This window comes from Macaca fascicularis, chromosome 12 (genome assembly GCF_037993035.2).
Source record: "Macaca fascicularis isolate 582-1 chromosome 12, T2T-MFA8v1.1".
NCBI lineage: Eukaryota > Metazoa > Chordata > Mammalia > Primates > Cercopithecidae > Macaca > Macaca fascicularis.
In genome coordinates, this window is record NC_088386.1 from 36489102 (window position 1) to 36503656 (window position 14555).

General features: G+C 33.7%; 1 protein-coding gene across 3 annotated transcripts in view; it reads right to left on the reverse strand.

Annotated features, from left to right (window-relative positions):
* Window positions 1-14555, reverse strand: part of LRP1B (LDL receptor related protein 1B) — a 1954889-nt gene that overhangs the window by 799131 nt on the left and 1141203 nt on the right. For all 3 annotated transcript variants that reach the window (XR_012421093.1, XM_005573071.4, XM_015433154.3), the window contains exons 12-14: window positions 7244-7424; window positions 2976-3195; window positions 899-1088 (exon numbers count right to left, since the gene is read on the reverse strand). Coding sequence is in view for 2 of the 3 variants with exons in the window: in XM_005573071.4 (XP_005573128.4) it covers window positions 899-1088; window positions 2976-3195; window positions 7244-7424 (591 nt within the window). In the remaining variant the exon portion in view is untranslated. The remainder of the gene's footprint in view (window positions 1-898; window positions 1089-2975; window positions 3196-7243; window positions 7425-14555) is intronic.

The window sequence follows — 14555 nt, forward strand, 5'->3', positions numbered from 1 at the left end:
TGCAGATGTCCTAATAAGTATTAATAACTCACACAAATAAAACATATTATCTGATTTTAAGAAGACACAAATATTGTGATAGATGGTTTTACTTTTGTGTCATCTAAAATAATTATGTGTTCCTTAAATTGCATTGAAACTAATCAGGGCCGGGCGCGGTGGCTCAAGCCTGTAATCCCAGCACTTTGGGAGGCCGAGACGGGCGGATGACGAAGCCAGGAGATCGAGAGACGATCCCGGCTAACACGGTGAAACCCCGTCTCTACTAAAAAATACAAAAAAACTAGCCGGGCGAGGTGGCGGGCGCCTGTAGTCCCAGCTACTCGGGAGGCTGAGGCAGGAGAACGGCGTAAACCCGGGAGGCGGAGCTTGCAGTGAGCTGAGATCCGGCCACTGCACTCCAGCCTGGGTGACAGAGCAAGACTCCGTCTCAAAAAAAAAAAAAAAAAAAAAAAGAAACTAATCAGATAAACATACTAAGATACTTTTTAAAATAACATTTTTCTTGTATAATGCATCTTCAATTTTCAATAGTTTTCTTTTCAAACTAAGGAAGTTCTCACATTTAACCATTCTTACTCTTTGAAAACATTAAGATAATCGTTTTACTTTAACTAACACAGCTTTCTTCAATGAAAATCACATGAAGAAAAGGAAACACTTGGAGAAAACCTTAAACCTCACTTATAGAGAATTCCCAGGGACAATCACTCAGGCTATTTAGAACAACAAAATGTAAATTTCTATGATAACAAAGTCTGATTTGATTGACTTTGGAACAAATTTGACATCTTTTTTCATAAAACTGTAGCAATGCTGTCAAGATAAACTTTTTAAAACTACTGCGAAGTATTATTATATGTGAATCTCAAAAGCATTTTTATTTGTTTTTTAATACCTTGTTGCTTTCGTGGATCATAAATCTGAAGCCCAAATAGTGGTGGTCTTTCATGCCTCAGCAATGTCACCTCACTCGTTATCAAGTCGAGTTGAAAAATGGAACCATTCATATAATCTGTCCAGAACACATAATTTCCATGATGTGACAGTCCAAAAGGGTGGTTCAGCTCTCTCCCACTGTACACAATCTGTAAAATATAAACACATTGTGAAAAATCAGAACTTGACTTTAGAAACATAACCAGATATTTAGAGAAAGTGATACTCAATAAGTATAACAGATAACAATCTAATATCTTAACTCATTTTCTCTGATAGATTTGAAAAATGGATTTCACAATGTGAGCATATTTTTTGTTTGTTTTACGGCATGCTATTTGAAGGAAACCATCTATATTTTATCCATGTAAATTATTTCATCTATGGCACAAAAAATATGGTTAAGAATGCAAATATTAAAATGACTTTTCCCTACTCTCATTTCTGTTTCTTTTGCTTATGATATTTCAGTATCACATCCTGAGATAGAAAGCAATCTGAATAATCATGTGTATTACAACATTGCTCATCCAGTAACCAACAGATAGAAGATGTTCAAACAGCATTGGGAGTAAAAATAATCCTCTTACTTTAATTGGGCCAATGCAAATTTAAGAAATCTTGGATCTGACAGAAAAGGCGGTAAAGATTTTAATTTTAAACACAGACACATTTATTCTTAGTAAATAGATAAAAACTCACTGGCAAATTAAATTCTGATTATGTTAATGTATTCACTTACATTCTAGTTATATTGTTTTGTTGTTCCTTAAATGGAGGAATCATGTGATAAAACTTTAAGTCCAGTTTCACATGAAGGATTGTAGAAGGGGAATAAATTATACCTCAATAATAATACTTTTTCACCTTTCACCACAAATAAAAATATATTGAATACAAGATGAAAAAGATTTTGTATTCACTTAATATTAGAGAATTAAGAAAATTATCTAAATAATTTAGGGTCATAAATTTAAATTTCGCTCCTTTTAACTGAATTATCCTTACCAAATTATCATATATTGAATAATTGACATGGTTTCTTAATTTTTTTCACCTTTTCGTAAGCTAAAATATGCTGGCCATGAAAGTATTATGTTTATTGTTTACATACCAACATCTTCTAAGAAAGCATAAAGATTTATCTAGCACCTGTTAAGTATGTGACATTAGGTTAAATGCCAACCAATTGTACTTATTTGAAGAAAGTATTTACAGTATTGTTAGAGTCAATCAACATTGATTGATTAGTATTTCTTTCTAAAACAGAATCCATAATGAGTAGGCTTAGCCAAATATGCAGTTTTTCTTTCCAAAAAGAAAAGAAATACAACTTAAAGGAAGTGTTTTGGTCATTTCTAACATTCCCTTTTACTATTATTTAACTCATAAAGTCAGTTATTAGTGTTATGTGTAATTAGGTAACCAAAACATGAAATATAGAGGTTCTGTTTTGTCAACTATGCCTCTGTCTCACAGCCAATTGCATCATCTTCAATTTTACCTAAGAATTTCAAAATCATTTTGCAGTTACTCTAGCAAAAAAAGCAAGAGGAAACTGATACCTATTCATACCAACAAACTTGAAGTTCGGCTCATTCCTACTATGTGTTTAAGTTTCAATGTCACCAAGTTACTTATTCAACTAAATACAATGTAATTACTTCCTCATCATACATAATGTTAAACTTCAGCTGAAGATATTGAACACATTTTAATAGAGTGGGGTTGCTTGGTTATAGAAAACTCGTCAATAATGCAGAAAAACTGCATTTTAAAACAGCTCTGATATCCTGAGAGCTGCTTTTAAAAATCCCACAAATCCTGGCACACCACTGTGAGCTGGGCCTGATCTCCCAGAGGCAAGTGCCAGCTGCACTCCTTAATGCTCAGCCCCCTTCAGCCACCCCATGGAGACCATTGGCAGCCACCTCAGAGGAGTAAAAATAAACTTGAAAGTATTTTTGACACAACACAACAAGGCTCTGTGAAAAAAAGAAGCCTGTGGGTTAAAAACAGCAGCATTTGTCTTTTACCTTCCTGTGAGTTCCATTCAAAAACACTTTTTCAATATGATCGTAATAGGCATCACACCAGTATAATGTGTTGGTGTGAAAGTCCAGAGTTAACCCATTTGGCCACAGCATCTTTGAAGTCACAAAAATCTGCCGATTGAATCCATCCATCCAGGCCTTCTCAATCCTTCCCACGCTGTCATCTATTTCATCTTCCTCCCAGTCTGTCCAATACATCCAACTAAGACATTAAAAATGCATATGTGTTATCACAACCAACCACAGTATAGACACTTCCTCAGATTTGACAGTTCCATAAATTCTAGTTTCATTCTGATTTGTCCTCCTATCTAAGTGTTTATCTGTCAAAGAGGGGGCAGCTGTGAAGTTTTAAGGAAAGCAAAGATTTGTTTGGTAGAACTGTGCGTTTACACTTATTACAGAAAAGCCAACTGCCACCACTATCGCACTTACTGGCTTCACGCATTAATGAACCTGACAGTAAGTGCCAAATAGCTATTTTTGGGAGGTGTTGATACCAAGTATAGGAAATGATTTTCTGGGTCATTACTATTTTAAATGTTGTCCACCTCAAAAAGTATATCATCAATTACATGATTAAAAAGCAGATTGACTGACATGAGAATCCATGGCACAGTTAATGATCTACTCCAGACTTTAGTTAATCTCAGATGAATTATTATTTTTTAAGACAGGTAATTGAACTGCCTTTGTTCTAAAGGGCGTAGTCATACTGAGTTTGTTTGACTAGGTCTGATTTGTCTTCCTGATGCAAATAATCTATGTTTTATTGCTGCTTATTATTACCCCAAAATCTACAGAAGATGATTTATCTGCACATAAGTTTAGTAATAGCAAGTTGACTGACCTTGAGATTTTGAGCTTTAATTTCTATCTCAAACAAAAGCATCTGCCTTTAAAAACAAATCTTTTGTATAAGCTCTAACAGTAGGAGAGGGGACCTTGAACAAATGTTCCAATTCCCTCATGAATGAGGTTAAAACCCACCACATGGGTTGTTTTAGGGTCATGTGAAAGTTCTTGAGTTTATTAATTAAAGTGTAGGTTTAATCCAGTCATCTCATATACAACTTTATAAAGTCTCAAATCTTTTCTAAGCTGCTGACCCTTGAAATACCCTTATTAGATCCCCTGCCTCCCCCATTTTGTAGACCCTAAGAATTTCTAAGTGCATTTGGAAAAAGTCTGTCACCATGACAAAAAATCCTACTGTGATCTAAACTGGCCGACTTGGGAAAACTGAGGATGAACACATTACCCATTATTTCAAACCAATTAAGCTCTTTTTAAATTCTCTTAACGGTTTCCAATTATGTTGATATGCCTTTTCAGACCCAAGGAAGTATACTGAGACTGTTGAATTGTATTAATCCTAGAAATAAACACGGAAATATTTATATCTTGTGTCTTGTACTTCCTTAAAGTGATTTTTGAATTAGGACAACTTAGTAACAAAAAGGATAGTCATTCTGTTTGCTCTAATTCTATGTTAGTTAGGTATAACTACTTGACATCAGCTATATAAATGAACTATACAAAGGCAAAATATGCAATCTTTTCATCTCTATTGATATTTTCCTGAAATATTTTTATATAAAGTTGATCAATGCAGTTTTACTTTTGCTAATTTATGACTTATTAATATTGCAGTTATCTTACCCTACAGCTTCTATTTTTGATCATGGCAATACATTTTTTCTGTGACCCAAATCACACATACATGTGCCTGTGTGTGCACACGCACACACACACACACACACGAAATAAATCTGGATATTCTAAATATACTGCATATTCTTCAACTATTTGAAAAAAGAAATTGTTCACCAACTGACCCATCACTTAAAATTATTTTTATTTAAACAAAATACAAGAAAATTATTTTTCTAAGTAATGCCAATCTGAGAGAGGTTATACATACATACATACATATATATGTGTGTGTGTGTGTGTGTATATATGCTTAAATGTATATTGTAGGCCAGGCACCATGGCTCATGTGTGTAATCCCAGCACTTTGGGAGGTTGAGGCAGGTGAATTACTTGAACCCAGGAGTTTGAGACCGATCTGAGCAACATGGCAAAACCTCATCTCTACAAAAGAATAGAAAAAGTAGCCAGGCATGGTAGCTTGTGCCTGTAATTCCAACTAGTCTCAAAGCTGAGGTGGGAGAATTGATCACTTGAGCCCAGGCTATCAAGGCTGTCGTGACCCAAGATTATACCACTGCACTCCAGCCTGGGTAACAGAGTGAGATCCTGTCTCAAAAAAATAAAAATAAGAATAAAAAATAATATGAAAGCTTTGCAATCAATACCAAATGATGAGAATTCTTAAACACACAAAATAGAAATATAACCTATAAAATAAGCAGGAACTAATACAAGTATTTTTTCTAGGTGGAACTCTGAGTATTCTTCACATAAAACATAGGTTAATCTGGCCTTCTGCTAATACAGCAAGAAAAATTCTACCTTCTATTTCAAGCCCTGTTCGAATGTAATTATCTGATGAAGACTATCCCCAGCCTTTGTGGAGATGAGTCAAAATAAGCTCTTTCCTCTGTTTATGAGTAACACAGTCTAGTTTTAAATAATATTTATTGCACTTATTCCTTGTATATAGGGACAGTTGGTAGGAAGACATTACAGGGATGCAGATATTGTCTCAATGAAAAAAATATTCTATTAATCAGAATTGCCTTCAAATAGTTTGAAGTACGTAGATGCTACAGGTTTCTAACATAATTTGGATGCCTATAAACTTGGAAGATGTTGAAGAGGATTTCTAAATTTGATGAGAGAGCTGGAGCTAGTGGGCTCTAAATTTTCTTCTAAATTATATGTTTATATGACTTCCGCATTTATGTCATCTCTTGGGCACAAAAAAGACCCTTTAGCTCTCTCAGAAAACATTTTCTCTAACAGAATAGTGAGAAAGAAGATACTGTTTTAAGACAGAAATTTCTTTAATTTCTGTTTAATTTCTGTTTTAAGACAGAAATTTAAAATTAAGAAATTTCTTCATATAGATTTGGACAGTGTGGAATAAATACTCTCTTCAAAAACTAAGACTGATTTAACAGACGATTATATAATCCAAACATAAAATCACCAATATTACTTTATAATTATGCCCTATGAAAACACTTACAATGAGTTCACTCACTCCCTACGAAGAAGCACTCTGGTTGTGTGTGGAGCTCCTCTCAACACAAACAACTCTAGGAACTGCAATTTGGTGATCTCAGTTTATAAGGGATTCACATGCCTCCTATACAATACATATTTTTTGTATATGTGCAGTAAAATGTAAAGAAAATTATTTTTTGATGTCTTGAAACAATAATATGTAAGCCATGGAAGGAAAACACTCCAAAAAACTATACATGTAAAATATTCAATAAATAACATTTTTTAAGTTATAAAATACTATTAAAATTTCCATCTTCTTTGATATTTCTATAAGTACAGTTTTGCATTCAGGTAATAGCACTGAATAAAAATCTAAAGAAAACATATTGCCAAGAATTGGACTAAATATTTCATTCTAAAACAAGTAATACATACTAGAAAATAATGTCTCTATATGGAAATTATGGTGGTATCTAAAATTGTGTGATTATCACCCTAGACTAATGAAAAGCAGTGAAGGTTAGTGGCTAAGAGTCAAGTCATAGAGACAGGCTCCCTGGGAATAAATGTATACCCAGTCTTTTATTAAATGAATGGTGTTTGGCAAGGCAGTTATCATTTTCAACTTTATAAAAGAGGGATAAGAATAGCAATTCATTCAGAGGATTATTGTGAGGGTTGCAAAATAGGGTCATAGTAACCCATTTAATGAAATGCCTGACCTGCAGGAAATGTATAAAAACTTTTGCTATTTTTTTGAATACACTAAATTTCAATTGCCTTTAAAATATAGAATTGATTGTCTAATCAAATTGATTATTTATCTTGGTGTTGGCTGCTCAAAATACAGAATTATAGTGCTAATTTTAATAAATCAAGTAATATATCTTTGTGCAGTAATCTATTTCAGGTCAGTGTATTCTGACATGTTTATTTAGTACATTCTCTACGACAGAAAAACCATTAAATGTGTAACTTATCAATTAAGACCATTTGTGTGGAATTTCAGCTATACATATGAATTAAAATAAAACTGACTACTATTAACTATGTAAGAAATACATTTATCTACTATCATTTTTCTTATATAAAGCTAGTCAAATATTTCATACCCATTAATTGGATCCACCACAATTCCTCTGGGATGAGACATTTCACCCTCTAAAAGAGTCTTCCGACTCTGAGAAGCTTTTTCCAGCCTGGCCACATTAATGGTTTTCCTATGGCCATCGTTGGTCCAGTAAAGATTATTTCCAATCCAGTCCACAGCAATGCCCTCTACATTATCCAGATCTATATATATATATAAAAGCAAAAACAAGAAAGAAACTGCTTTTACAATTACAGTAAAATTAGTGTTCACTACTAATATTCTACCTAATAAAAACTTTAGTTCAAAAAGGAATGAACTCTGATCCATGAAATCTTTATGGTGTAATTTTTGCAAATGTCACTATTTTACAGAATACTTTTCAATTTTATTTTGAATGTCTTTTTATGTGAATAATAGGCCCTCTTTCAATTGTACACAATGTTAACAAATTAATCATGGTCATTAACTCAGATTTTAATTGAACCTCAATTTATTGTAATTCAGTGATCTGCAGAAAAATGGAACATGTAAGTGATAGGAGTGAAAAAGCTTGAATATAAGTGACAAATTCAGCAACATAGACTGTTCTGAAGAAAAATCTACTAGTACTGTGTCAGCGTGTTCAAACTTGTAATATGTAATCTGAGTAATCAAAATAATATGAATGTCCTCTTGCCCAAGGATGAACAGTTTCAGCAGGAGCACAAGTATGAAAGCCCAGGACAGGCTTTCATCCCAGAACTGCGTCCACAGTGAATCGCAAGGAATCATTGAAATACTTCTATTTTAGACTTACCTTACAAAGAATACTATTACAGGATTATGTGAGATACAGGCAATGATAATTCAAATGTAATAGACAAATAATAATCCTAGGAGTTCACCTAATTCAAACCCTTTATTTTATAAAGGGGGGTAACGAAAACTTCAAAGTGAAGGCAGTTACTTATAGTCTATTATCGTTCACGAAGCCGTAGCAATTGGATAAAAATCCAAGCCTTAAGACCCACAGTGTGGAAACGCTCAAAACAGCACAGTTCCTAGGGTAACTTTCTGTAGCATCCTGTTGTTGCTTTTTGTCATTTTGTAAACCACACTTCAGCCTACAACATTACGACGACAATTCCATTCTCCTGTTGCAGGAAAAATTGCTATGAACTTCTTCTTTTCTCTCAAAACCATGGGAGTCTACACAGACTTCCTCTTTTCCTTTTTGGCATGAGTTACAGAACTGGAATTTACTGGACAAAAGCAATAGGTAGTATATGTTAGAGAAGGAGCTGTGTATTCACACACTACAAGGAAATCTATAACACATTTCCCTGTATGCAGACACAAAGGATATTTACCATTATCATGTTGTTTAATCATAGTCCTTCTGGCTCAGGACAAAACGTACAATTTTCCCTTGTAACCCTTATTGCTAATCAACATGTGTTGTGATTCAGAATGACTGATACAAAATGTGATCTGATCTAACTGAAAATCCCATTATAGTGAATCAGATATGTTCCCAATTTCACTAAGCTATCTGCTTCATTACTATCCAATATGAGTAATTTTCATAGGTTAATTGTGCCTATGCTTAGAAAAAGAAGTTTAATTTCGTCTTTACTTATTGACACTTAATTTTCCTGAGCACTTTCCTATTCTTGCATAATGGAACGAGAGTAGTTATTTACTCTTTTCTATTTATTATAGTCTATAGCTGATTTCTATCTTAGTTGGTTTTCAAAAATTGAATTACATTTGAAATCTGTTCCAGTATAAAAAAGTCTTCATGCTGGATAACCCTCTTATTTTTGAAACTTTTCCTTTTAATATATGACTAGAGATTTATTTTTTTTTTTCTTTTTTTTTCTTTTTTTTTTTTTCTTTTTTTTTTGAGACGGAGTCTCGCTCTGTCGCCCAGGCTGGAGTGCAGTGGTGCGATCTCGGCTCACTGCAAGCTCCGCCCCCCGGGTTCACGCCATTCTCCTGCCTCAGCCTCCCGAGTAGCTGGGACTACAGGCGCCCGCCACCTCGCCCGGCTAGTTTTCTTGTATTTTTTAGTAGAGACGGGGTTTCACCGTGTTAGCCAGGATGGTCTCGATCTCCTGACCTCGTGATCCGCCCGTCTCGGCCTCCCAAAGTGCTGGGATTACAGGCTTGAGCCACCGCGCCCGGCTATTTTTTTTTCATATGAAGCAGTTACAATGCTGTATGGATGAATTTTTTGTTTCTGACACTTGGGTAAGCAAACTCAGTGATGCATCAGGAAAGTGAAGATTATAATAGCACCTACCTCATAGGGTGATTACAAAGGACAAACTATTAATAGCTACTGCATGTAAACATTTAGCATATTTCCTGGAATACAGTAACTTCTCAGTTCATGTTAGTTTTTATTAACCTATCAGGATTAAAAAATATTTTATATCTCTTCTGTCTCCTTTCTTTAAGGGTACTACTTGATAGGAATATATCTTATGTTTTTGCCTTTAAAATGCTTTTTTCTGTATTTTCTTGCATTTTTACCAGTGACTAACTTTGACTAAAAATAGTCTATAAATAAATATATGTGATATTCTTAAAATAATGGTTGGCACATACTAAATAATACATAAATATAATGATTATTATTCCTATAATAATATCACTATAATTTCTGTATAATCTTTTCTTTTTATTATTATTATTATTATTTTTTGAGACGGAGTCTCGCTCTGTCGTATAATCTTTTCTTAAGCAAGGTATCTACTGTATTAAGATAGTATTAAAGGAATTAGCCTAGAGTATTTTCTAAGGTTGTTTTCTGTTTGTGCTTTGATTTAGTTTTCTGTTATAGGGAGAATGACAATGAATAAAAATTTTAAAATAAGAAAATGTATGAAAAGATCTATGATCAAATTGGGAATCTTTTTAGGTTATCTTTAATAGGGCAAGGAGGAATTTCTCTCATGCAGAACAAAGCTTGAACAATCAATTACTTCCTTTCTCAACAAATATACATTGATAAGGGAAGCATTCTGCTTCCACATTATTTGATCCCTGCTTTAAATTAACGTATAAATTAGATCGAGAAGTTATACATATAGAACACCAGTCTTATGTACGTTTGATATTTTATTCAAAGGGGTCTGTTTGGGCCCTGCCTGAGACTGACTAACAATGACTCTATGAACAAAAGCCCTTTAACCAGATCAGGGACATATGAAGGTTATGGCATTCAAAGGCCAAAAAAACATCAGTGACTACAGAGAGTCCAATTATTAGCTTGAGAAAACACATGATATTAAAATGCAAGGAAGATGTTCGATAAAGAAAAACTTGGTAGAATAGATTGTTTTGTGTACTTTGGGATAGAGTTCAAGTATCCTACATTATAGAATTCATATTTACTACTATTTATTATTATTATTGCATAACTAATAACAAAAAAGGGCATGACTATATTAAAAATCTGGTCAAAATCTCCCTTAGCTTTCACAAAATACCCATTTTCATGCATCAACAGGCAAGGAATCAACATACTTGTTCTTCTTCAGAAAAAAAAAATCCAGTAGATAATTATTTCTAAACTTTGTTTAGATTAATTTTATGTCTATATTTTTCATGCTAAGTGAAGATATTGCATATTTACTCATATTCAGAAAATAAAGCCTTTTCATGCACTCTGAAAACTTATTTTTTCTCAAATTATTAATATTTCTACAACATGTTATCTTTGTAAACATTGTTCTAGCAATTTCAAAATAACTTGTATGAATGGAGTAATATATAAACAGTACACTAAATACCCACACACTCACACATCTAATTCAGATTTAGGATTAATAATGAAATGCATGGTTTACTTAAGTGAAAAACTCCTTATGTTAACAATATTATTTCCCATAAAAGACACCTACCACTAAGGAAATGAGGATAAATAATATATAATAAAATTTATATAAATTTTAAAAGAATAATGATGCAGATTTAAAAAGAATAAATAGGACCATTCTTCAAATGAATGTAATACTTTGGACTAGACCAAATAAACATTTTTAAAGAAAGTGGTTTTGGGAGAAAAACATTTTTCTAAAAAGAAAACTTCATTACAGGTCTGATTTTTAGATGTTACACATTCATGGGACAGAAGACTAAAGTTTTATATACTTAAAATAAAATTGCATACTTTTAAATTGGGTCCATGATTTTTTTTTTACAAGAAAGGATGTGAGCAGTGGCCTTATTTTTGTTATGGTACATGAGCAGCACCTCCAAAAATGATCCGTAGATCTTGATGCTTTACAACAGAACTTGATGCATATAATAAGAAATTAATTAAAAATTATACCCCAAAATGGCCATTATAAAATCATAGTTTCTACATTTTTCTACCTTATACAAGTTTATCCAGCGTTATCTATCCTTAGCCTGAACATTATTTTTCTGAGTTGTAATGAAAGTGTCTACATGAGTACAGAGTATGGTAAAGTACCTTAAATGATTAAATTTGCATCATGCATGTAGACATGCTTAAGGCCAGCAATGCCTTACCTCAACCTAGAGTCAACAGTTGGACAACTTTCCTGTATCCTATTCTTGTAGTTCAATTAACACAAATTCTCTTTGTTCATTTCAATATGGCTTGAGGCTATAAATAGCTCATATGTATCCGACATGAGTAAATGACATTGATTTAATTAATAGTGTAGCAGTAAAATTTGCTTGCTGAATAAGCTGTCTCTTGGGGTTTCAAGGGTCTCCGGTCACAAACTAAAGATACTATCTGTCCCTAATGGCCAATTGAGGGTGATGTTTCTCATCCTCATTTTCATTCCAGATTTCTCCTTAGTTGTTAGGTCAAGGAGGGTGAATACGCAAGCCATTCTCACTCAGTACAAAATACCTTGATGTTGTATTCAAAGACATATGTTGAATGCATATAAGGGTCTTATTTTCCAGAATAAACATATTAAAACATAGTGGTTTCCTTTCATTATCCAAATGCAGACTGTCAGTTTCAATGGGTCAGGGGATACAGATCATCACTCTATGATATTCAGATATTTTATCTTTGATATGATGAAGACATGGACAAGTAAAGATAGGGCCATAGTATGCATCATAGTTACCAATAATCTACAGTGACAATTAAAATGAAAGATTCAGAATGGTTAAGGACTGAGATTTTCATCATACTTTCAGGCCTATAAGTTTGTCTGTTTTTGTTCCATGAATTCTGGTAGAAGATACAAGATTTGTGGAACCGATATAAAAGATTTTATTACTCATGGCACAACAAGCAGCATGGTCATCAGCAGATTGATGTCAGTTCCTTTTACTCCAAAGTCCGCAGGGGCAACTGGGAGGGGTCCATATGGATGCTTTCATACACTGTGGGTGGCATTACAAGAGAGGAATTCTGAGTTTAGAAAATCGAAGCCTATTATAATGGGCAGTAAGAAGGCCTGCTGTTTTCACTGGCAGGTGACTCTGTCTCTTTCTCTCAATACTCTTTGCTATACAAACATTCTTGAAAAGATACTTCTGAAGAAAAGACAGTAAGTGTCTTACTTTAAGAGATGCAGAAATCTGAGAGATCCACGGAGAAATGTCTCACAATAAAAGGTCCTGAAAAGTCATAACCTGGTGGTCACTAATACATGCAGATAGATAGAGCAAACAAATTGGTGAGTGGATATGAACGCAAATAATAATTTCTGGATTCCAAGCTATTACTGTTATGGGAATTCTGCACTAATTTACACAACCACACCTAAAGCAATAAAAGCACATAGATAGAGCAAACAAATTGGTGAGTGGATATGAATACAAATAATAATTTCTGGATTCCAAGCTATTGTCCTTATGGGAATTCTGCATTGATTTACACAACCACACCTAAAGTATATTGTGTAGCTAACTATGTGTGATGGTCAATAGTATGGGTTAATTTGGCTAGCCCATGGTACATTGGTCATTCAGTCTGGATGTTGCTGTAAAGGTATGTCTTAGATGATATGAACATCAGTAGAATTTGAGTAATAAGCAGGTTACCCTCTATAATGTGGGTTGGCCTCATCCAATCAGTTGAAGGCCTAAAGAATAGATTGGGATCCCCTGAGAAAGATGAAATTCTTCCTTCAGGCTCTCTTTGAACTCAAGCAGCAACATCTACTCTTTGGGGGTCTCCAGCCTGCTGTTGTACTCTGCAAATTTTGGACTTTCCAGTTCCCATAACTGTGTGACCTAATTCCATATACATTCTGTTTTTTCTGTTTCTCTAGAGAATTGTGACTAGTACACTATGACCATGCCTGTGATCTGAAAATGATTTTGCTGAATGGGCCGGGAAGAAGGAGGCCACTCTTCACATCCATCCTTTTCTGATAAAATACTGCAAAGTGTATATTTCAGAGGACAAAATAGCTTTCAATTTAAGAAGCCCTAGAGATATGCAAGGGGCATATAGATCATTGTATAATATTCCACTAAAATTTTTTGGATAATATTAGAGTGTTCATTGTGAATGGGGGGAAAGTAATTTCCATTAACACCATTTTACCACCTAACTCTGCCTATCAAGAGAAAACAAAGCTAAAATTGCTTCCATTTTTTGAACACAATATATCACACCTATTCTTGAATATTCCTTTTAGAACCGTGAAGTTGGTCATAATTTATAAAAATAAAACACTTTTGGCACCTATTTCATCAATAGTAAATTATTCAATCTCTTTCATATTATATGAAAAGTCTACACTATTAGTAGTCACTTGGGCAATTTAATGCCATAGAAGTTGACTTTTTATTAGCTATATTTTCTAATAGGTTTCATGTTTTTGCACTTGGTCACTTAAACATTCAAAAAGTTGCATCAACTGATAACGTTTACTGAACTTTAAAAAAGACAAGGTATCAAATACATGCTTAGAAATCATGTTTAGTGAAAAATACTGATCACTAAATTCCAAGTTGAGCTTACAAGTTAGAGAATGTAAATCTTTATTGTATTTACAATTACCATGGGAAAGAACAAATGTGTTATCTCATGCGACTATACTCTTGGAGATAACCAGCCTATATCAACCAAAACTGTATTTGTTTCAGATCCACATAAATAGAGAAAAAGTCTAGACAAATGCATGTGTGGATTCTAGGTAAATGTGGTAAAGGAGGCCAAGTTCTTAATAATAATTTATCTAACAACATTTTTCCATAAGTATCTAAGAAAACACAAGCAGTCATGACCCTCCTGGGTACACAGGTACTCTTACAAAACTGAAACAGTAAATTGGGGCAAAGTCATAATAAAATTAGGCAGGAACCTTGTTGTGAATTCAGTATTCTAGGAATAAAAG